At 44.0% G+C, this 25,071-nt stretch overlaps 1 protein-coding gene across 1 annotated transcript in view; it reads right to left on the reverse strand.

The window, feature by feature from the left end:
* The window catches only part of USH2A (usherin), a 646,790-nt gene that overhangs the window by 226,050 nt on the left and 395,669 nt on the right, over nucleotides 1–25,071 (reverse strand). The window contains exons 38-39 of the mRNA XM_048504848.1: nucleotides 3,651–3,801; nucleotides 3,366–3,508 (exon numbers count right to left, since the gene is read on the reverse strand). Coding sequence (XP_048360805.1) covers nucleotides 3,366–3,508; nucleotides 3,651–3,801 — 294 coding nt within the window. The remainder of the gene's footprint in view (nucleotides 1–3,365; nucleotides 3,509–3,650; nucleotides 3,802–25,071) is intronic.

Genomic DNA, 25,071 nt, shown 5'->3' on the forward strand with positions numbered 1-25,071 from the left:
AGTTCAGTGCAAAGCCTGACTTATACACGAGTATATACGGTAGCTGTTCCTCAAACAAACAAATAAAGGAAAACAACACTTTAAAGCAAGGTTAGGTTAGATGAATTTTTACAAAACAAAACCTTAGTTTTCTTGGGTTCTTTAAACACTTTCTTTAAACACTTGGGTTCTTTAAACACTATCAAGGTCTGTTAGGTTGCAGTGCAGGACAGGCATCTAGGCACTTAAGTTCCCTGTGTTAGTCAGCCAGAATTTGATCTGGGAAACAATGAGCAACAGGAAAGGAACACAAGGGGCTCTGGGGAAAAAGCAAAGGAGGACACTATAGCGTGGTGGTGGTGGGGGAAGGAGAAGGTGACGAAGGGCTGTATAAGTAGAATTAGTAGTAGAAGGGCTGTATAAGTAGAATTCTGTATCCTACCTGTGCAGAGACCTGTTCCTCAACCACCTTCCACCACCCCAATCTCAGGCTGGAGTGGAACAATAAAGAAGTCCTGTAAGGCATTCTTTGTTGAGACAGCTCTAAAGTGGTGCTGCCAGCACAAGTGACTGCAGGTTCTGGCATTGGGCAGGGGTCTGCGCTCAGACTGTCCCTCCTAAAGGTATTGTTGAGCCTTTTGGTGTTCACACAGACCCCCTCACTCTCACTTTCTGAGGCCTTCCTTCCTTGGGAAAATGAAGATATCTTTGTTGCCAGCATGCCTGGTTTCTCCTGGGCATCTGTGCGTTGGATTGCTTTGCATTCCCTTCCCCCAATACCGATAAAGTAGTTTTTTGTTTTTTTCCTGGTTCTGCTTTGCCAAATGCACACCCCTAATTATGACACAAAGTTGAGGAGGGGATACATATGTTGTTTCTGTATTTTGAGACTGTCTTTAATACTTTCATGTGAATATCATATTGCAAGCTATTCTTTAAGAGCAATTCACTGTGTATATTAGTTCAGTTTCTCCATAGCACCACAAACCTTTCTTACACAGTGGTGAAATTGCCATAATCCACATGGTGAACTACTCCATCCACATCGTTTACCATATGATAATAGCCACCACATGCAGATGTGGCTCTTAGTTGCAAATGACAAGGATAGGAATCAAATCTGGATGTGAGAAAATGAATTTCAATGAAGATCATAATTTGATAAGTACTCATATGTTCAGAAGGAAAAAAAAGAAAAATAATGAAAACTAGTTTTTTGAAAAGTATTTTTTAGAGATGCCAGTAGTTGTATAAGGTTGCAAGCATGAGAAACTTGGTATGCTCCTAAGTTTGTCCGTGGCAGTATGGAGGCATGTACCCTTCACTTCTTCCTTTGCTAACAAATGACATTATAATTAAATAAATGACACATTCTTGCCTTCAGGAAATATTTGACCATATTTGTCCATGATGGTCAATTGACTGTTCAATTAACATTTAAAGGTTAAATTAATTGGCATACCAGTCATAATCTAACAAAGCAGTAACAATTGATAAGAAGAAATAAAATGTATTTCTCCACGTGGAAAATCACGATCTAGCAGTAATGCGGCATTGCTCAATAGAATAAAAATGAAGACATTGGCATGAGGATCAATAAGAAATCAGGCAAATCATTTCAAACCAAACTTCCCCACTTCTAAGATGTAAGCCACTGAACATGTAGATGGATCGTATTCCTGCACTCAAGCAAAGATGTGAAAGCACTTCCTGTTGCACTCTGGTGAATACTTTCTTAGCATTCAGAGCTATCTTACTGAAGGCATCTTGACAGTAATGCTGTAGAACATACCACAGCTGGCAAGTAGAATTCTCTACCCATGCCATCCAATTTTCTATGCCCATTATCTGTAGGATTGGAGTGTCTGTCTCCTCTTGCCCACAGAGGCATCCACCACAGTAGAATTTGAAGGATGAACTATGGGGAATACCCCATTCCTTGCATAGGCTGTCCAGTTTGTATAATGTGGGAAGTATGAAAAAAAAAGAGATTTCTCCCAGGAGTCCTTTGCTACCTTGAACAATGCAGGGAGTGTCACAATTATCTGTATATTGGCATCTCTGAGACCAATTATAGGATCCTGAAGTTCTGGGGACTGCTTTTTCTGTCTCCAACCCCAAAGGATAAACTACAGTGCATTCCATCTTTTAATTCTACATGAAAATATAATTCAACCTCATTATAGATCAAAAGGAATATATGTATTGTCGAAGGCTTTCACGGCCGGAATCACTTGGGTGCTGTGTGGTTTCCGGGCTGTATGGCCGTGTTCTAGCAACATTCTCTCCTGACGTTTCGCCTGCATCTGTGGCTGGCATCTTCAGAGGATCATCCTCTGAAGATGCCAGCCACAGATGCAGGCGAAACGTCAGGAGAGAATGTTGCTAGAACACGGCCATACAGCCCGGAAACCACACAGCACCCAAAAGGAATATATTTATGAAAAAGACAAAGTTTAACCTCTTCAAGGCCAGAACGAATGAGACCTTTCTACCTGCTGCTCAAAAGTAACTTGAACATCTGAGACACACAGTTCCCACCCACTGATCAACAAAGCAAGCAGTCCAGTTGCACACCAATAATAATGACTATATTGTTACACTAAGTCAGTATTGGAAACTGTGTTCAAAGGACTTCAGTCATTAATTAGAAGATCAATAATGACAATTAGTGAGATACATCTTTCTTACAAACAATGACTATGACATATGGGTGAGGTTCCACCACTCCCTAAGAGCAACCAATGGGCTCAGCTGGCAGAATGTTGGTGAGAAGATGTTGAAAACAGCCATTAGTTGTGTTGAGAATGAATCTGGCTGAGTAAATCTGTGGCAAAGGGCTACATAAAGCTGATGGAAAACAGGTCAACTTCTAACCAAGAATCCCAAATTCCTGAATAGGGAAACCTTTCAAAGGCTCAACTGAAAAGAAACCTTATAACTACAACCTGATTTTCTCCAATAGTATGTCCAAACCATAAATAGAAGTTGTCCTGGTTTGTTTAACACTATAGGACGGATATTTAATTATCTCAAGAAAAGGAACACACACACACACACACACACACACACACACATACACATGCTAATATCTCAACCTATATTGATACATATCTTGCAGATATTTGAGTATTGAGGAGAACAATGACAGTATGGTCCCATTTATATTTACACAGAAGTCAATCCCACTGAATTTGGCAGGGCTTACTTCCTGCTGTGTTTAGAAATAATTATATTGGATTCAGAGTAGCAATGTGGATAATACTATGTGGATAATACTGAGAAATACTATTGTTATTAAAATACCAGGGATGGCAATGATGAAAATCATGTGTGTGGATATTTAAGTAATAGAAGTACACTGTTCACATCCACAAACTACTTACTATCTTCAGCTGTAATCACTGAAGTCCATTCACTGTATGTATCACCATATCCATTGCAGGCAATCACCCTCATCTCATATGTAGTGTATGGCTGCAGGTCCATGATTAAATGATTTAAAGAAGGTGAAGGCTTGGAAAGCAACCTAAAGGAAAATATGAATTAAAATAATTTTAAAAACAAGGGAGAAAGACTATACATGCATGGAAATGCTATCCTTGAGTTAAGCCATCTTCAAGATAATTTTTGTTTCTGTAGAATCAGTACAGAATAGATTATTTGCATACTCCAGAATGTCTTCTGGGGAGTGCTTGGGTCTCAGTTGGAGTCGGTAGCTGGGTAAGCCTGGAGCATTGTTCCGAACTGGTGTAGACCAGACAACCTGAAGACTGGTCGGCATGGCAGATGAAAGCCTTGGAGGCAACATGCCATCTGGAGCTGTTGGAAAAAAATGGATGAATTAGAGCAGAGAAAAATGTGGAGAACATATGTTGGATAGACTCAAAATGCTCCACACACTGGAAAAACTGTTCCTGAAGATCAACAGCAATGTAAGCATGGTCCATTTAATTCAACATCTTTTTCATTATAGCACTATTGTGCTATGTATTTCCATTGAAATGCCATTATCATCGTATGTCTCTTCTGAAAATCAACTCCCCTGACACCAAAATGATTTCAGTATTCTCACATTTGCTCTTGTATCCACCTCAGTATTTAAATTACAAATGATCGCACTATGCTTTAAATAACTACTGTCTGACATAAGAAAATCAGTACTCCCAGGAAAGGAACCATTTATGATGCAGTCAGCAATTGTAACCATCTATAGGTGTTGCTAGTAGTAGTAGTCTTTATTTAAGGTCAATGACCAAATACAATAGATGTTGCTATGTATGGGTTTAAACTACATGGCAAGTTAGAATGTACACATGGTTCAAATTGAGACTATGGGTTGCATCCAAAGTAGTATATAAGATCATAAGAACATAAGTATAGCTTGCCCATCTTCCCCCTCTTGCTTTACCCTGCAGTGTCCTCATTCTTCCCCTAGGATTCAAGGGACCCCAAAAGATAGAACTGGAAGCAATGATGAGGTCTGCAGTGGGAGGAGAAAATCAGCTAAAAATCAACAATGAATCAAAGTTGTGTTGTTTTGAATTGTGTCGTTTCCCCCCTACAATATGTTTTAAGTACTGTATTTAATTTTTTTCCTTTGCAGAATCGTAGAGTTGGAAGAGACAACACAAGGGCCATTCAGTCCAACTCCCTACCATTCTGGAACACACAATCAAAGCACTCCTAATTAGTGGCCACTCAGTATCTGTTTAAAATCCTCCAAAGGAGGAGACTCCACCACACTCCAAGGCAGTGTACTTCACTGTCAAATAGCCCTTACTGTCAGGAAGCTCTTCCTAATGTTTAGGTGGAATCTCTTTTACTGTAACTTGATTCCATTACTCTTTGTCTTAGTCTCTGTAGCAGCAGAAAACAAGCTTGCTCTCCCTTTAACATGACATCCCTTCAAATATTTAAACATGGATATCATGTCATCCTTTAACCTTTCTTCTCCACATTAAACATAACCAGCTTCCCAAGTCTCTCCTCATAGGGTATGTAGCTCCTGTTCACACAGTAGGGCTCTGAATTTGTAACTTCTGAATTAAGGCATCTATACCACTCAATAGCCACTTCTGAAACTTGGGCAATCTCTGGGAATCTGAAAAGCAAATAGGAGGAGAAGCAACTGAAACAGAAAGCCTGGAAACCCCTGCTGCATGCATGAACATTTTTGAGAATAGACATGGCACTTTTTTATCTAGCCATCTCTGCTTCATCTAGCACATCTTAATAAAATTAGCATAGTCCTTCTGTCTTAAATCCTTCTAAAGCCGTTTCCACACAGCCAATAACATCGTTGCACCGTCCATGGCACTGCAACCATGGAGCGTTTGCATGGGTGGGTACTCCATGGAGAGGTAGTGCATCGACGGAACTGCAGCGCTTTGAATGGCAGTGCTTTGGAAACAGCGTCCTTTTTTATCCAGTTGTGGCTATGCAGTAACATTGCCACGTTGCTCAGACATCACTGGTGTTCAGTGCCTGGATTGGCCATGGTCCCAGCCCTGATGTGATTGGCTCCCTCCCATCTTCCTGTCAATGTTTCTGTGTGCCACTGTAGGCCGCCCCTGGCTGTCTGGCCAGTGGCAACAGATACCGTGGCACCCAGGCACACTCTGCAGAGGTGAGCCATGGACCCAACAGAGGTGGTCGACCAGGCAGTGGTTGCAGGTATGCAGCTGTGCAGTGAAATGCAGGTGGTGTCCAACACCTATGTGACTGATGATGGGCAGCTGTTGGAGCAGCTGCTAGGGTGGGCACGGCTGCCACCAGCTCAGCTGACAATCAGCAGCTGATCCTGGTCCACGGTCCAGAGGCCCTGCAGGCACGCAATACAATGCTGGTTCGCCCTTGCATGTGCCCCCTGCACACCCTGCTATTGGATGGCCGCCCAGAGCAAGACCTGGTGGGAGGACCTTGTGATGACAGTCTGGGGCAATGAGGAGCGGATGGCCAATTTCAGGATGATGAAGGCCATGATCATTATCTCGCACGCACCCTACTCCCACACCCTGCGCCTGCACCTAGAATGACAAGACACCAACATGCAGCCTGCCAACCCAGTTGAGAAGTGGGTGGCCATGGCCCTGTGGTACCTGGCAAGCACCAACAGTTATCTGGAAATGTCCCAGCAGTTCAATGGCAGAATGTGTGCTGGAGTTCTGCATGGCCATTGAAGTCGCCATGTTCAGCAGGGTGGTATGGTTTAGCAGACAGTTAGGTGGATTCTCGGATTGGTGTAGCATGTCCGTGCACCTGGCCCTGCACAGACCCTGAGAGGTGCACCGGGAGGGGGTGCCCTGCACCCACAAGGGACCCATGACTAACCTCTGTCTCCCTCCTCCGCCCTCCCCACCCACTTCACTAGTCTTGGATTTCAGCACTGCATTGGAGCTACAGATGGGTGCCATATCCAGATCTGCCACCCCAGTGGGGCCCCAGGCCAGCACATCAGATGCAAGAACGTCTCCTCAAAGCTGCTGTTGGTGACCTGCAACCACACGGGGATGTTCATCAATATGGAGATGGGTGACCCATGGGGTGACCTGTGGGGTGCACATGCCATGCCTGGTTGCTGCCGGCTCCTACCCCACCTTTGGTCCCCGGTGGGTTCAGCACCCCTCTCACTCTCAGAGGAAACTTCTGAGAGTGAGAGGGGTGCTGCGTGCAACCTCTAAACTCGGCGCTATGGGCGTACTCTTCTTTTTAAGCCGAGAAAGGGACCTTTCTTGGCTTAAAAAAGAGGAAGCCCAGAGCCCCAAGCTGAGAGGCTTCAGCGCCCCTCCCACTCTCAGTGGGATCTTCTGAGAGTGAGAGGGGCGCTGCAGCTTCCATTCTGGGCATTTGGGGTTTTTTTAAACCAAGAAAGGGACCTTTCTCAACTTAAAAAAAGCGATGGGCAAGGAGGAAGGGGTGTGGACCCCTATTTTGCACCCGCCACGTGACTTCTTTTGGTGGCGCCCAGGACAAAGCACCCCGGATGTCCCCGTGGGAGCTTCGCCACTGCCAGCACCTCACCACTGGCTGTCAAGACGGTGGGGTGGGGGTGAGCCTGCACTTACTGGTAGCTGGCAGGGCTGCCCGCTTGACTTGGCTTGCGTCCGGGTCCGTCTCCTGCATCCCTGGCACATCTGCAGTGCAGTGCCTGGATTGGCCATGGTCCCAGCCCTGCAATCTGCAGGGGGTTCTGTGAGGTGGCAGTTATGGGCCACAACTAGGCAGGCAGAAGGTTCAAGCCGTTACTGCAGCCTGTGCTCCTGGCTCTTGCAGGCCCATAGCTTGCCCCTCACTGATCCCCTGTGTGGCCCTCAAACTTATCTGCATCCATAGTTGTAATGCAGGGGAGCGCCAGCAACTGGGAATGTACACATCTTAGGCTCCCACAGCCAGCAGACTGGTGGGTAAGGGTGGGGGGCCATCCTTGCCTGGCCATTGGGGGGTGACAGGGGATATTGGGGGTCCCTCTCCCCCCTCACCTGACTCCGAGGGGCTGCTGGCTGCCTGAATGGGCCTGGCAGTTGATGGAGCTGCCTGGAAACTATCCTGCTCGGCTAAGGGGCCAGGATGCTGCCTGGATGGCTGTCTGGCACCCCATGCTGCTGGGGGCATGTAGCATCTGGCCACATGACCTGGCTGAATGCTCTTGTCCATCCCGAGTATGCGCTCCAGCTCCTTGTAGCGGGGCAGGTGGTTTTTGCATTACCTGTCCCTCTGTTGCCGTGGTGGCAAACCTTTGGCACTCCAGATGTTATGGACTACAATTCCCATCAGCCCCATCAGGACTACAATTCCCATGCTGGCAGGGGCTGATGGGAATCGTAGTCCATAACAACTGGAGTGCCAAAGGTTCACCACCACTGCAGTCTATTGTGCTGTTGCACATGCTTGTACTCGTGCCTCATGGCTTTAGTTTTGGTGTGGCATTCAACTGCTGTGCGCTGGTGGCCCTGGGCCATCATCCACTGGGCCACCCTGTCAAGCACATCAATATTGCGCCAGCCCTACCCAGTGCCTGCTGGACCTCTGCTTCCCCCCAGATGTCGAACAGTTCCCAGATCTCCCTGTCCCTCCAGGCGACCCCTTGCCCTGATGCCCTTCCTGCACCTGACCCTGGTGTGACCATTGGTAGGGCTGGGACCCCTGTAGGGCCAAAGACCCACCCAACCAACCTGACAGTCTCATCGCAGACTGTCTCGCTGCCACCACAGACTTCCCGTGGGTCTGCGCAGGTGTCCAATGTCCTTCTGCCCTTGACCACTTCTCCCAATCACAGGGTCCTCCTTAGCGGCTGGGGGTTGACAGGTGACTGCGCCTGGGGCTGCCACTGGTCCCGCCTCCCTGGACCAGTGCACATCCCATGTCTGGACAGTGTGGCTGTCCCACATAGAGGTGGCTCTGCCCCAGGTGCCGTGGAGCCATGCTGCCACCTGAGCCAACATTCTCCAGTGTTACAGGTGTCTGTGCCTGCATGGTGATGGCGTTGCACTTCAAAAAATGAGGGCATGGACCCCTTGGTTGTAGACTCAGTTGGTCAGTTGGCGGCCGGCCTCAAGAGTGGCCCTGGAATGCGCCGCAACTGACTTCACCACCATGGCTGCCAGGAGGGTTCTCCCTCCCCATCATGGCCATTGCCAGTGTGGGCCACCGTTGAGGGGGCAGGCTCTGCAGCACCGATTCCTGGCAGGCGCTTTGCACAAGCTCCATTGTTGAAAAGACACGCCCGGTGAGCCACTTTCAAATAAACCGTTGTGGGCCCGCTGGAGCGTTGCCGCATCTCTGCAGCATCATTTCTGCAGAGTGGCTGTGCGAACTCCCCACCTATAACACTGTGTTTACCATCCTTTTAACGGCTTTTTTGGCTAGTGCGGAAACGGTCTAAGAGTTTTGGTCTTGTAAACATTGATTGAGATCTTGGTGAATTCCGCAGGGCCTGTAAGACGGAGTTGTTCCGCCGGGCTTTTGGAGTGTCCGGCTGCTGATGTGTGCCCCCCTCCCTCCCCCCTTCTACTCTAGTTCTTGTTTTAGGGTCCCTCCACCATCTATGGGACCCCTCCCCCCTCCTTTGCGGAGGTTTTTTAAAATTGGATTTTGTTGCTGACGCTGTTTTATATGTTTTATATGTTTAAACGCTGTATCTATTTTAAATCGATTTGATTGTATGTTTTAGACTGTTGTTCACCGCCCAGAGCCCTTCGGGGGTAGGGCGGTATAAAAAACTCAAAATAAAATAAATATAAATAAATTCTTAAATATGAAATGGATAAGATTTTAGCAATTCTATAGCATATATGTGTAATGAAGTGTTAGTTGTCACCTAACATTAACTTCCATTGATTCCCATTTCATGGGAGGAACCCAGTTTAGGGGGTAAATGCCCTTGCTCAAGAGTATATAGACAAATCACAAGAGCCCAACATAACTTTTTCATGGTCTGCATCCAGTAGGATTTACTATTCTTTATTCATTACACCACATTTGATATTGGTTCCTCTCTGATTTTGTTTTCTGTTTTATATTGTTCTTTTCTTGACATGGACATTAAACAGTCACCATAGTAGCTATTCAATAAAATAATGTGCACAAACGCTCATGCTGGTATAAATATTGTTAGTCTTTAAGTTTCCACTGGATTTCTGTTTTAATAATCAATGGGGGTTGGTGGCAGAAAACCCCAATAGTCTAGTTCAGGGGTAGGGAACCTGCGACTCAAGAGCCGCATGCCAGTGGCGTAACTAGGCAAACTGGAGCCCTGGGCAAAACCTGAGTTTGATGCCCCCCCAGGCGCGTGCCCAATGCAATGCGCACCCCCCTTGTAGCTATGCCCCGTGGCGTAGCTAGGCAAACTGGAGTTTGGCGCCCCCCATGGGCAGCCACCTTCCCCCACTGTGACCAAGAAATGATTTTTTACACCAGGTTGTTTCAAAGTCACCATCACATTATAGAACATGCCCCAACTCACAAATCTGAGCACAGCAATAAGCCATGCCACACAGCAGAAATAATTTTTTGAAAACATTTTCAAAATGCTTTCAAAATGTTTTATTACTGCTATGAAAACATTTTATGGCGTTGTATCCAGTACCCCCAATTGGGGGAAACAGCATCACTTTCAATGTTTCAAAGGAGAATCTGGGCTCCCTGGTTTAAACAAGTGATGCTGGAATCCACCCCCAAACAGCATCATTTTCAATGGTGTTTTAAACTAGGGAGCCCAGATTCTCCTTTTTTAAATCTACTCTCAGTTTAAACAACATTGGGAGTGACTCTTATTTTGGGGTTGATTCCTCCCTCACCCCTGAAACAGCATCACTTTCAATGTTTAAACTGGGGACCTCACATTTCTCCCTTTACATCCATGTCAAAAGGCAAAGGGGATTTAAAAGGAAAATCTGGGGAAATTTGGGGGTGCCTGCTGCTGGCAGGGAGTGCAATTAAAGTTAAGTTAGCAGCACCTCAAACTTCTTTCAGGTTATCTTTTAGAGAGACTCCCTAATGATGTACTCACCCAGGTTTGGTGGAAAGTTTGACAGTTCCAGGGGGTCCAAAAGTTATGCGACCCTCAAAGGTGTAGCCCCCATCTTCAAAGTTAGTCATTCCCATTGGAAACAATGGATGATGGAGTTGACCCCGTTTGGGAGTCCATAGCTTTGGACCCCTGGGACCAAATCTTCTACAAAATTTGGGTGGTATCAGTAAAAGATTCTCCTGATGATACCTCCAGGATTCGGTGAGGTTTGGTTCAGGAGGTCCAAAGTTATCGACCTTCAAAGGTGTAGCCTCATCTCCTATTAGCTCTCATTGGAAACAATGGGAGATGGGGCACCCCCTTTGGGAGTCCATAACTTTGGACTCCCTGAACCAAACCTCACCAAACCTGGGTGATAGCCTCAGGAGAGTCTCCTGAAACATCCCTGAAATTTTGGTGCTGCTTCAGCCTAAAAACTGCGCCCTCTGCAGGCTAAAAAAAATGGAAAAAAACACCTGAAAATACAAAAAATCCCACAAACAAACCTGCGCCCCCCACAGGGCTGCGCCCAGGCAACTGCCCACTTTGCCCAATGGGAGGAACGCCTCTGCCGCATGCGGCTCTTCTGCCCTTGCACTGTGGCTCCACGAGCCAAGCTGCCAGCCCCATCCTTCTTGCCTCAGCTCTGCAGGCAGCAGGGCGGGAGCACTAACTGCCTTTCACTGGGTCGGGCTGGGCCGCCCGTTTTCCTTCCCCTCGCCCGCCTGCTGGAGTGGGGTGGGCACTCCTTTTCCCCGGGCGGCTAAGCAGTGGGAGGGCTGCTGAGCCACCAGCTTCATCCTTGCCCGCCCTGCAGGCAGCAGGGCGGGCGCATCCATGTGCTTCTCAGAATGAGCTGAGTAAAAGGTTTAAAAAACCCTATATATATATAGTGTTATCTTTATTTTAAATGTCAAAAATTATTTGCGGCTCCAAGTGTTTTCTTTTCCCATGGAAAACGGGTCCAAATGGTTCTTTGAGTGTTAAAGGTTCCCTACCTTTGGTCTAGTTGAAGGGGAGGAGACATTAGCCTTTTCTCTGGGTTTTGTACCATCACCCTTCTTTGCCATTGCCTAATGTAGTTGCCTAATGTAGTTGCCTAATGTAGTTGCCTGATGTAGTTAATTATTAGGAGTGTGGGCTACTAGGAGTAGTTAGTTTTCTCTTTGTATTGTTAGTTTTCTTTTGTATATTGCCAGAGATTGTAGCTAACTTTGTAGTTTAACTTCCTCTTGTAGAGTGTTAGGGAGTGTAGGTGGGATAAGTGTAGCCAGCTCCTTCTGGCGTAATTAGGTAGTATTGCTAAGTTGTCTTTTTTTTGGAGCAGTTTTAGTTTAATGTAGTCTTAGTACTATTGTTAATGTTTTAGTTTTCTGCAGTAGTTTTAGTTTAGTGTAGTCTTTATTACTATTGTTAATGTTTTAGTTTACCATTAATACACTGGTATAGAGTTGATGTATTGATACATTGTGAACTTATGGTTGTAAATGTATTGATATATTGATAATTGATATTGTTTATACATTGATTTTGTTATGCTGATGGATTGCTAATGTATTATTGATGTATTGTTGTTATACTGATTTATTATTAATGTATTGATAGTATGAATTTAATACTGACATGTATTGGTATGTATTATGCAGTGCTGCTATTATTGTTGTTAGCTAATTGTTAGGCTTGGGGTGTTTAAGTTGCCATTGGAAATTTCATTCTTATTATGTAGTTTTCATGTATGTTATTAGTATTTACTTTGTTACAATGTATATTGTTTTATCATGTTGTTAGCTGCCCTGAGTCCTTCGGGGATAGGGCGGGGTATAAATCAAATAACAAATACAAAACAAATACTCTTTCACACCCTGACAACATATATGTGATAACTGGAGTAAAGAAACAACAACATTCAAGTATTTCAATGTTAAATAAAGGAGAACAAATTGAAGTAAAAATTACTTTCTTTTGGTACATGCTGGCCAATATAGGATATTACTGCTGCATTAAAGGTTGCCTGCACATAATTTCTGAAAGTGCACAAAGAGAACACAAAATTGCACTCTAAAGGAACAAAGCACTTCTGTGTAGTCTCTGTCGGGCAATAATCAGAAAGGTGTTCTATAAAATTGGTCACATGGTGATCATTAAAGCCATCAAATGCTTCCCAAACAACAGATCACCTTCAAATACAAATCCAGTGTCTACTGATTATCCACAATAAATCAAGTATTTTATATACCTTTAATAAATGGAACTGTGTTTTTAGGAAATATTTTTTCTGTTGTCTCTCTTTAGCCCAAACAGTAATTAGACAGGAATAATTTCTCTGCCACATTCTTAACAGAAGAGCCATTTACTATTGGAGTGATGTATTATCTCTAGTGAGCAATGTTACTCAAAATGCTCTCTTCAAGGTTTAATATGGTCCTATGGGGGCAACCACTTCACCAGTAACTTACTGAATCAACACATCTTGTCCAGTAAATGCTCAATTAGCATGGGGAAATGGCATGCTGTAGTTATGAAGAAAAAGTGCAAAGGCTGAAAATAATTATAATCTTGAATTCCATCTCTATCTCATAATGTGTTTAACTGATAGGGCATTACATATCCCATATGTTGAATTGTTAGTGCTGATACTTGAGAGATTAAACAGAGGACATTTGTATAAGCTGAAGCAAATAAAGTTTCTTTTGTGCTGATTGATGGACTGATGAGCAACCCCCAAAATTAAATTTCTGCATGATTCTCGATTTCCATGTTAAAGAAAGCTAGATATAGGATGTTGTGGGTTTTCCATGTTGTATAGCCACATTCCAGCAGTATTTTCTCCTGACGCTTCACCTGCATCTGTAGGTGGCATTTTCAGATGGTGCTCTGAAGATGCCAGCCACAGATGCAAGTGAAACATCAGGAGAAAATACTGCTGGTATATGGCCATACAACCTGGAAAACCCACAACATCCTAGTGATTCCATCCATGAAAGTCTTCAACAATACAAAGCTAGATATGCCATCCAAGACCTGTGAAGAATACATCTTTTCCTGCCATGACTAAATTATCCACAAATAAAGGCTAAGGATTTTTTAAAATCTAAAAATGACTTCAGCTATGCCACCAACCTATAGTAAAGCCTATGCAGAATTATTCCAGTCTGTGCCCATGTGATTCAACATATGATTTTAGTGCTAGCAAAGAGGTTGTGAATCAGTGCCATGTATCAGCATAGCTGTTAACCAGTTTCACCTGGATTGCCAGTATTATCCACTGATTGTGTCTTAATACCATCTGAATAAACACAAAGAATCTGAGAGATTTCAAAGGATGATTTAGGAAGATCCCTTCTTTGCAAGTCTATTTACAAGTTTATCATTGCTAGTCAAGTTGAACTTCAGCTCAAACTGTGCATAGAATAAAAGAATGCCAATAAGCAATTAGTTGACTGATTAATGATTATAAATACCTGTCAGAGAGACACTGGATGGAATTTATAACTGTCCAGGAAAACCAATTATATGTCATGCTGTTTAAAAAGATATCCAGCCAATAACTGTCATAGAATAATGAGCTACCAAGGTGGGGAGGGGGGGGGCACAACAACTGCTCAACTACATTGGCTATCAAATGCCATTCTCAGACTGAGTGAATAAATTCCTTTCAGCAGTCATCAGTTCTTACGGATGTTTTGTACAGTCTCATATACTAGATCTTCTGCTAAGGACACAAAGCTTGAGGAAGACTTTAGTCATACATTCAAGCGCAATTCTAAGGCTATATCAGGACAGTAAAAAACAGATAAGCTGACAAATCTGCCAAATTAAAGGATTTTGTTATATTTCATTAAGATGTTTATTTCTTCAAAAATCACAGGGTTTGCCATACATTTATGCCTATATTGAAGAATCTCCCTGATTCACTGTAATCCCCCCCCCCCCAAGTACAGACACAAGTCCTGGGCAGGCAGTGAAAGTCTGGGCACAATCTACTGAATGGAAAGAGAATGAGCCAGACTTCCAGACTCTATACATTGATCATTTTTGCCTCCCACTCTATCTGTGACCCAAATGTCACTGTAGGGTCTAATATGTGTAGACCAGGGGTCTGAAACCTGTGGCTCCAGCTCTTTCAGCCTTATACTGCAGCTCCCCATGGCCTGGAGGTTGGAGGGTAGTGTGGGCATGTCCCCCCAGCCCTCCAGAGCAACGCTGGAAGGAAAGGTGAGTGGAGGGGCCGAACCGGAGGCGACTCCATGCGTGAGGGCACCACTTTTCGTGTCCCCTCCACTCACCTCTCCTTCCAGTGCTGCTTTGGAGGGACATACCCACGCTGCCCTCTGACCCCTGGAGGTTGGAGGATAGTGTGGGTGTGTTCCTTCAGAGTAGGCGCCATCCCCCCTCTGCCATCCCTGCAGCCACCATCCCCCCTCTGCCCCATGGAGCAGGCGGCTGCCTACTCCATCGGTTAACAGGGTTTTCCCTGCCCAGTGCCACTGCCTCCCACAGCGCGAGAGATGGTGGCACCGGGCAGGCCACAGGCGCCATCCTTCCTCTGCCCTACAGAGCAGGCAGCTGCCTGCTCCATCGGGCAGAGGGGGTTTCCCTGCCCAGTGCCTCTGCCTCCCAGTGCTGGAAGGAAAGGTGAGTGGAGGGGCTGAACCGAAGTCTCTGGCTCGGTAGACCTGCAGGGCTGTGGAAAACAGATTCAAATGGCTCTTTGGGTGCTGACCCCTGGTGTAGACCAATAGCATTGCTGTAAATTTTGCAGTGAACTAATTGAACATCAGCTGTTTGACATTCTGATTACTGATATGTTCAGATTGCATCAAGGAACTTCCAACACTTGCCAAACATGTTAGCAGTCGCATGTTGGTCAGAAGCTCAGCCAGTCAGGAGATCAGCTGAATTTTGGGCTCCACACGCACGCACGCACGCACGCACGCACGCATGCACGAAAAAAGAACTACTGTAAAGTTGGAAATCAGAAGGAATGCTTTTGACCTCCCCATTGCAAAAGAAAGAGAAAGAGATCAATATTCTCTTTTCAAGGAGCAGGGGGAAGAAATTAGCTGCACTTCTGATTCCCCTCCCCCCCCCACCAAATTTGCTGCATCTCAGTGACAAAATTTCCAAGATAGGACATAATAACTCAACTTCCCACTTAGCAGTGAGTAAGCTCCTGACTGCCCCCCCTCCTAATGTTACTGAATACAGAGCTAAATTTCCCCAGCAGATCAGAAACTGACTCCCAGCTGTTTCTTCATAAGTTGGGGGTGGCTTCTGATGTATGCAAGCAACTTGTTTATGCCAATGGCTTCAGACTGAGAACAGTTTACTGATTAATTGGCTGTTTGATTTCCACTGGTAAACAGGAAGTAAGTCAAACTGGTGGGTGCCATGCATTCCTACTCTCCAATCCAGTGGGTAGTTGTTGATTAGTTGAAGAAAACTTGTCATGACAATAGGCATTCAGGTTAGCATTCTACAGGTAGATGTTGACTAATATGCCCTGATCCAGATGACCCAGGCTAGCCTGATCTTGTCAGCTTTCAGAAGCTAAGCAGGATTGGATGGATGACCACCAAGACAGTCCAGGGTGCTACTAGGAGTCAGGCAATGGCAAACCATCTCTAATCATCTTTGCCATAACAACCCTGTGAGGTTGCCATATGTCAACTGTGACTTGATGCCACTTGATATAGACAATTGAAACAAACAAGTGATGAAAATATATATTTAGATGTACATCCAACTTTCTTTCATTAAAAGAAAAGCAGCGCAAATAGATAGCATCTAAATCTGTACGCAATTGTTCATACTGTATTACTTTCAATAGATGCACATGTGAGTACACATCAGTGGCAGACTATTCAAGACACCTGTGGCATGGGAGCCTGAATCAAAATGGGGTGCGTATGAGAGAGAGAGAGACTTCCGCCCCCCCCCCCGTATTCTTAACAGAGGTGCATGAGATTCTCAGTCCATCTAGCAACCCCTTTATTCTGCTCCTAAGTTGGTAAATGCATCTCAAGATTCCATAGGAAAGTCAGTTTCACTGTTCACTGGACTCTCCATGGCTGCTTTTTCTCATTTCCTCCCCCAGTCTTATCTTGATACCTCTTTTAAAGTCCTTTCCAGTATGTGGATCCCCCATTCTGGCCCTATTCTAGCAATTCTAACCCTTGACTGCCATGCAAGGCACAAGCCCAGAGTTACTGCTTCTCCTCCAATGGCTGCAGACAATGCCATCCAGCATAATCTCACTGTAGGGTTCCCTGGCTAAACCCAGCCTATGGATTTATCCACTGGTCCCACCAGTTATATCCTAGCCAGACTCACCTATCGTGCCTGTCTAGCCACTTGCCAGCCAGAGACCAGAGGCCAACTACTGGGTGTGAGGGTGCTTCCAAGGGCTCCACCTAGCCACAACAGCCCTATCCACATGCTGCTGCAACTAATCATGCCTACTTGTGATTGACCAGATCTGGATCCAGGTGAAAGTCTTACTATGTAGCACTGGTAGACAATGACACCGTCAGATCAAAATTGTGAAGCAGGGGGTGTGTCCTGGATGCCTGGGAAAATAAAGATGCATTCCCTCTCCTAGAGAATGAGGCCAATGACAGGACTTTGCCTTGAGTGAAGTCATCATATAGACAAAACTGATTGGATATGGGCAACATAATGTCATCACAATCACTACACTATTCACGACAGGCTAGGATCATGAGTGAAAGATGTACCATTTAAAAAAACCCTTATCAATGTAGATAAAAACTTTTCTAAAGGCTTGTTGCACCCCTCAGTAGCCAACTTTCACGTAAAAATAAGTTCCTGAAAATTTAATGCAGCACGAAGGCCCTTTCCACACAGCAAATTCTGAGTGGGTTGCAGCCAGAATAAATAAACCCATCATAACCCCGGGCCATTTGCATGGTTGGCTATCCTGTGGACAGCCAGTGCATCGGCCGGGGCGTGCACCTTCGCACAGAGGTGCATCTTTTATTATTAAACCTACCTCCACCAATATGCAGATACATAGGCAGGCACACATGCACCCTCAGAGCCTTGCTGGAACCAGAAGTGCCTGTGTAGCTCCACTGATGGGAGCCAGGAGGTACAAAAAATCCCCAACTGCAGCTGCATAACGTACCTTGAAGCCGCGTCCATTCACTCAGCTGCGACTGCGAGGTGCATTAAAACAAAAGAATTGCACATATTGTGATTCTTATAAAACCCAGGTTGGGGGTAGGGGGGGACGCTAGGTGGACTCCTTTAGGAGCGGGATCCATGCGAAGTTTTCCCCACAACACAGGTTTTATCCTGCCCTTGACCCATGTTTATTGGCTCATGTGGAAAGGGCCTAAGAAACTCAGTAGTATTTCCATATTGTAGATGGGAGGTTAAGAAAACATGTCATCTTGTAAGCTAATGCCAGAGGTAAGCAGTTATTTAAAGCAGCCACTCCCAGTATTACTTACAATTTCTTTGCCATTCTCAGCCACGAAGTATTAGTTAAATAACATAGTTTTATTATATGAAAATACTTAAGACTTGCTGTAAAATTCCCTTTTTATATATTGAAATGTAGGTCCTGCAAAACGATAATTTTACTACTGATTAACTGCTATTTATGGATTAGTAAAACCATACCTTAGATCTTAAAAAAATAATTTCACAGAGACTTTGTTCTAAACAATACTGTTCTCTTCATTGACTATTTTGATGTAGTGTGCACACTGTCTTATGGTGCAGTGTAAGCCGCCACTCATAATTCATTTGCAGTCTTTATAGCAGACAGCATCTCCCACATAATGATTGAATTTGTCTTTTCACAGATCCTCCCCTCAAACATTTGTTTACATACTAATCATTCACAGAGCAAGTAAACCTATGAAAATAAATGTTAGAATAATCAACACATGAAATGGAGAGTAGGATGGCACCCAACAGTCCCTGTGTTCTCCATAGATTGATCAATTCTTCTGCATAAAAAATGACATAGGTAAGAACATAAGAACATAAGAAAGCACCTGCTGGATCAGACCAGAGTCCATCTAGTCCAGCTCTCTGCTACTCGCAGTGGCCCACCAGATGCCTTTGGGAGCTCACATGCAGGATGTGAAAGCAATGGCCTTCTGTTGCTGCTGCTGAGCACCTGGTCTGCTAAGGCATTTGCAATCTGAGATCAAGGAGGATCAAGATTGGTAGCCATAGATCGACTTCTCCTCCATAAATCTGTCCAAGCCCTTTTTAAAGCTATCCAGGTTAGTGGCCATCACCACCTCCTGTGGCAGCATATTCCAAACACCAGTCACATCGCCATGCGTGAAGAAGTGTTTCCTTTTATTAGTCCTAATTCTTCCCCCCAGCATTTTCAATGAATGCCCCCTGGTTCTAGTATTGTGAGAAAGAGAGAAAAATTTCTCTCTGTCAACATTTTCTACCCCATGCATAATTTTATAGACTTCAATCATATCCCCCCTCGGACGCCTCCTCTCCAAACTAAAGAGTCCCAAACGCTGCAGCCTCTCCTCATAAGGAAGGTGCTCCAGTCCCTCAATCATCCTCGTTGCCCTTCTCTGCACTTTTTCTATCTCTTCAATATCCTTTTTGAGATGTGGCGACCAGAACTGAACACAGTACTCCAAGTGCGGTTGCACCACAGCTTTATATAAGGGCATGACAATCTTTGCAGTTTTATTATCAATTCCTTTCCTAATTATCCCCAATATAGAGTTTGCCTTTTTCATAGCTGCCATGCATTGAGTTGACATTCCCATGGAACTATCAACTAAGACGCCCAAATCCCTTTCCTGGTCTGTGACTGATAGCACTGCCCCCTGTAGCATGTATGTGAAGTTTGGATTTTTTGCCCTTATGTGCATCACTTTACATTTTGCTACATTGAACTGCATTTGCCAATTCTTAGCCCACTCACCTAATTTATCAAGGTCCGCTTGGAGCTCTTCGCAATCCTTTGTGGTTCTCACCACCCTACATAATTTGGTATCATCTGCAAACTTGGCCACCACACTACTCACCCCTTCTTCCAGGTCATTTATGAATAGGTTAAAGAGCACTGGTCCCAAAACGGATCCTTGGGGGACACCACTCCCTACATCTCTCCATTGTGAGAATTTCCCACTTACACCCACTCTTTGCTTCCTGTTTCTCAACCAGTTTTTAATCCATAGGAGGACTTCTCCTCTTATTCCTTCATTGCTGAGTTTTCTCAATAGACTCTGGTGAGGAACTTTGTCAAAAGCCTTTTGGAAATCCAAGTAGACAATGTCCACTGGTTCCCACTTATCCACATGCCTGTTTACACCCTCAAAGAACTCTAGTAAGTTTGTAAGACAGGATTTGCCTCTGCAAAAGCCATGCTGACTCTTTCTCAGCAGGACTTACTTTTCTACATGTTTTATAATTTTATCTTTAATGATAGATTCTACTAATTTATCAGGAACAGATGTCAAACTGACTGGTCTGTAATTTCCCGGGTCCCCCCTAGATCCTTTCTTAAAGATTGGTGCGACATTGGCCATCTTACCAGTCTTCAGGGGATGGAGCCTGATTTCAGGGATAAGTTGCATATTAAAAGTGAGGAAGATCCAGCAATTTCATGCTTGAGCTCTTTAAGAACTCTTGGGTGGAATGCAATCTGGGCCAGGAGGATTTGGTAGCGATTTAGTTTATCAATGGCTGCCAGAACTTCTTTCCTTGTCTACCACTATCTTCCAGCCTAGTTCCTCGGATTCACCTCCTAAGAAGCTTGGTTCAGGTGCAGGAATTCTTTCCTCACCTCCTCTTGGGTGAAGACAGATGCAAAGCAAAGATTCATTCAGCTTCTCTGCAATCTCCCTGTCATCTTTTAGCACACCCTTTGTTCCTTTGTCATTTAACGGGCCTACCGCTTCCCTAGCTGGCTTCCTACTTTTGATATACTTGAAGAACTGTTTGTTGCTGGTCTTGATGTTCGCAGCCATGCGTTCCTTATAATTCTTTTTTGTCTCCCTTACAGCTAACTTGCTTCTCTTTTGCCACCATTTGTGTTCCCTCTCATATTCTTCATCAGTCAAACTGGACTTCCATTTTCTAAAAGACATTTTCTTTTTTTCTGATAATTTCCTCAACCTCTCTTGTTAACCATGGTGGCTTTCTTTTGGACTGGGTGCTGCCTTTCCTAACCTGCAGAACACATTCCAGCTGAGCTTTTAGATCTAGGATCACCTCTCCCCTGGTTGGTTCCACAACCATCTGATCTAAGCCACAGTCATTTAGCATATCCAGGAAAGCTCTCTCCTTACTACTTGAAGCCCATATGAACATGCATTTTTTCCTTCCAGTTTATATAGAGGGATAGTTAAGAATCACCCATTACCACTCACGGTATTTTGTTTTTTTTGTTGGCCTCTCTGAATTTCTTTTTCCTGTCCATCTCAGAATCCTTCTTTGTGCACTTTTGGTCCAGGTGGACGTGAAATGTAATATATTCCTAATATTAAACTGTCCTTCACACCTGGTATTGATATCCACAGTGATTCTGTAGGGGAACCAGCTTCCCTTTCATTGTCTATTTTATGTGACACTATGCTCTCTTTTATGTAAAGGGCAACTCCACCCCCAATGTGCCCTGTCCTATCCTTGCTATAGAGCCTGTAGCCTGGTATAACAGCATCCCACTGGTTCTCCTCATTCCACCATGTCTCTGTAATGCCCACTATATCAAAGTCCTGAAGTCTTTTGTAGACACTATCTCTTGTCACATGCACATTGCTATGTTCCTCATTTGTATGAGGTTGATTTAGAAAAACCTCTCTGTCTGAATCCCCATAGATACTGTATTCCGAACCGAAGTCACCTCAGCTCCTGTCAGCTTTCCCTCAGGGATTTGTTTAAAAGCTGTTCTGCCACCTTTTTAATGTTGAGCACCAGCAGTCTGGTTCCTCTTTGGTTAAGATGAAGCCTGTCCCTTTTGTACAGGCCTGCCTTGTTCCAAAAGGTTCCCCAGTTCCTGACAAATCTGAAACCCTTTGCTTTACACTTGGGAGCCTGTTCCACCAGGAAGGGGCCAGGGCTGTAAAAGCACTGGCCCTTGGAGAGGCCAGCCTGATCGCCTTGGGGCCAGGGATCACCAGCAGGTCTGTCTCCAATGAATGGAGGGGCCTAGAGGGGCGATACATAGAACACTACAAGCCAGTTAAGGTCCTAGTTTGGGAAGTGGGAATGTTTCCATATCCAGTAAAAGGTACTAGAGCTCTAAGTATGTTTCTTTCTAGCTGACTTTTGAATTGATCTAGGAGTGAAGCAATTAAAGGCATGGCATATAAACAGCAGTTCTGCACTTTGAGCATCTGCTTGCAGTTGTCAGTCAAACCCAATAAAGATGCAATAGTTAATGAGCTCACAGAACACTCCTATGCAGAGTAATTCCAGTCCAAGTCCACTGTAAATGTTCCAATTGCATTAGTCTTTAACTTAGTGCCTTCATAGTCTATATACAAAAATCACAGCACCTGGTGTTTGAAGTAATCTATAAGCTCTGGTGTACAAAAAACAGTGTTGGATGTCAGGTTCAGATAAACCTATTTTTTATTATTTTGGCTTCTTTCCTCCTCCCTCCTTAACAAAAATCTAATTTGCTTGTTGTTCCCTTAGGTACATAGTACACAGTTCATAATTCATTTGATGTAAAATGTCAGTTTAGATTCTTGCACTTCTTTGATACATGAGAAAAAACATGTACATTTCAATTTTCTTCCATGAGACTCTGCCAGCAAAAGCCCCCCACTGAGCTGCTCAAAGACCTGTGCGTTAAATTAAACATCAAGATTCAGAAACTGTGAGGAATGATGTTTCTAAGACATACAGTACAAATATACAAGCCTAGAAAAAAAGGTAATGATTTTTCCTACCAGTAAAGTGATCTCTCCCAAAGAGCATCTTTGATCCTTGAATTAGTTCTCAGTTATAATTTAATACATCACAATTGTCAGGAGCTTTCTTTACATCTAGATACAAAGTAATACAGTCAGGATCACAAAGTGCAAAACAACATGTTCTGGGGGTATATTCCCTCTCACATGTTTATTTTGTAAGCACCCATGCATGCTAATGCAGCAATGGGTTTACACAAAAACTAATACTGGGCAGCCCCATCCACAGCCCAAGGTGCCGGGATGTAGCACCACTACCACCCCACCCCCTCCACAGGGCTTTTGGGTGGTGCAGGGAGGTAAGATAAACAGCAAGCCACTCCAGCCAGCCAAAAGGCCTCCATGGGGCTGAATGGACTTATACCACCCTTTTGATGGTGTAAGTCCAGGACACTGGTCACACTACAAAAGCCTGGGTGGGAGATGACTATAGTCCACTCCACCCCTGGAAACACCCCTGCCTCCCCCCCCCCAGCACTAGCATCCGATTGGACATTAATGGAGCCCAGAAAGGCCATTCTCCCTTATGAGTCAGGCACCAGCAAGGTCTGTGGCACCCACCCGCCTCCCAGTTTGCCAAATGTACTGGCAGGGTGAGCAAATGCACTGGTGCAAGCTTGCACATGTTTTTGTGTCCCCCCCTTTGGGATGGGGCTGATAGTCACCTATCACTAATACTATATCAGGGCAGAAATCACAGATGTGCACAAGGAAAAGTCAGGTTTTGTTCTTACATAACAGATGTCTCCACTAACCACAAATGGCTACTCTCACCCAAGCCTTTTCAGCATTTGAAAAGGCACAGGGCTAGTGGGGAGCACCTTGTCTTCCTGTGCTGCAGCATTTTTTGATCAGTGACTTTAGACTTTAAAATGGCAGACATGTGGATGCTGTCTTGTCTAATTTGGCCCTGCGTGCAAGCATGACTAGCATGACTAGCTCTTATGTGAATGCACAGATAGACTTATGCATATTAGATCCTCAATTAAGCCTTCGAGATTTCAGTGCAGCCTATTGTGAAATAAATACCTTGTTATACTAGAATTTCTCCACTTCTCCTAATTGCTGTATCTATTACCTCATATGACTGTGTATAGCAATAAATATTCAATATTATATCTAGGAACAAGCTTTACAATGCACCACTATGAAATCCAGGCTTTTATGAAATCACAATAGCTCACAGGTAGAATTTTTTAAAAGACATAAGAAAGCTTGTTTATCTCAGTTTTGTTTTTTAAGTTTGTGTGTCTGGCACTGTATAACCCACAGCATAGTCCTAAACATACACTTCTAAACTCTTGGACTTTGAGGGACTTAAATGATTACAAGTCTTTTTAAAATGCATTGCCAGGTAGTATAATTTCGACTTTACCTTGACTTCAGGTTTTAAGCTCTGTAATCAAAACATCCTCTAAAACAGACCCACACTAGAAATCCTAAATGTTAAACTAGTATGACCTACTTTATTAAATTAAGGGTCTTCAGATGATAACCATCATCCTTGCCTCTAATACTAACTCTTTGTGAGTATACCTGCAAATGCATTAGTGACTGTAAGGCTGCAAAAAATTTGGCTAGCTTAAGTTATTGTAAGACTTTAGGTGCATTGTCATTTAGCTCCATCTCAGAAAAGCTTGGCTGGGTTTGTCCTATATGTCAAAGGAAAAGACAAAGCATTATAGCCAACTCTGATTACACAAGAGAGGATACATTAAGAGATGAAAAGGAAGTATCATTATCAGAAACCTCTTTCCAATCCTCCTTGATGGATCTTAAGAAATTAAAAAGGCCACCCATGCCTAACACAGAAAGCGTGTGTGCAGATGCACTTGTAGATTTTTTGGATATCTTGACACACGGGGGAGGGGGGGAGAAACACTTGCAATAGGTTCACCTTTTTGACCCTGGAAAAAGCTATGCTAGCATTTACTTTCAAAGGACAGTACAAACAAATATATATATATTTCATATTCAATAACCACCTTCTCATTCAATTGACTTCTGAAATCAGTTGAAGCAATGATGTCCACAGCTGGGTACTAATTTACTCTGGTTTGAAATATATTTGCACACACACATTCTTGTTCAAAATCTCAGGAGTTTGTTTTCTGGGTCTACCATGAAACTTCTGTTTATCAGGACACAGATCAGCATCAAAGACTTGAAGCTCCAAACAAAACTTGGCTGGTATACCACCCAGAGCCCTTCGGGGGTAGGGCGGCATACTAAATTAAATAAATAAATAATAATAATACTTCATTTCACCCCTTACAATGAAACAATTTTGCATGATGCAGCTAGCTAACTCAAAGCACATCTCAAGTTGTGGCTTCACACTCCAGTTTTAGTGCTGAAGTGAACAACAAAGAGGAAGGTAAGGATACCCAGACAAGATCAGCTGCTTGTCTGCCTGTATTGTGGAGGTGACATAGCCCCTTCCACCCTCTAAAAATTCTGCAAGAGAGTTTACAATGGAGAATGAGGTCATAATTAAATGACAAAATGATTCCAAAGCTGCCACAATTGAAATATACACGTATGAATGAGACCCCAAAACTTGAAATATTTTCTTCCTTCATCATTATTTCAATCTTCTTCATTTCAAATATGATTCGGTTTTAACCTGAAAGTAGTTATAGAAAGCCT

This window comes from Sphaerodactylus townsendi, linkage group LG01 (assembly GCF_021028975.2).
Source record: "Sphaerodactylus townsendi isolate TG3544 linkage group LG01, MPM_Stown_v2.3, whole genome shotgun sequence".
NCBI lineage: Eukaryota > Metazoa > Chordata > Lepidosauria > Squamata > Sphaerodactylidae > Sphaerodactylus > Sphaerodactylus townsendi.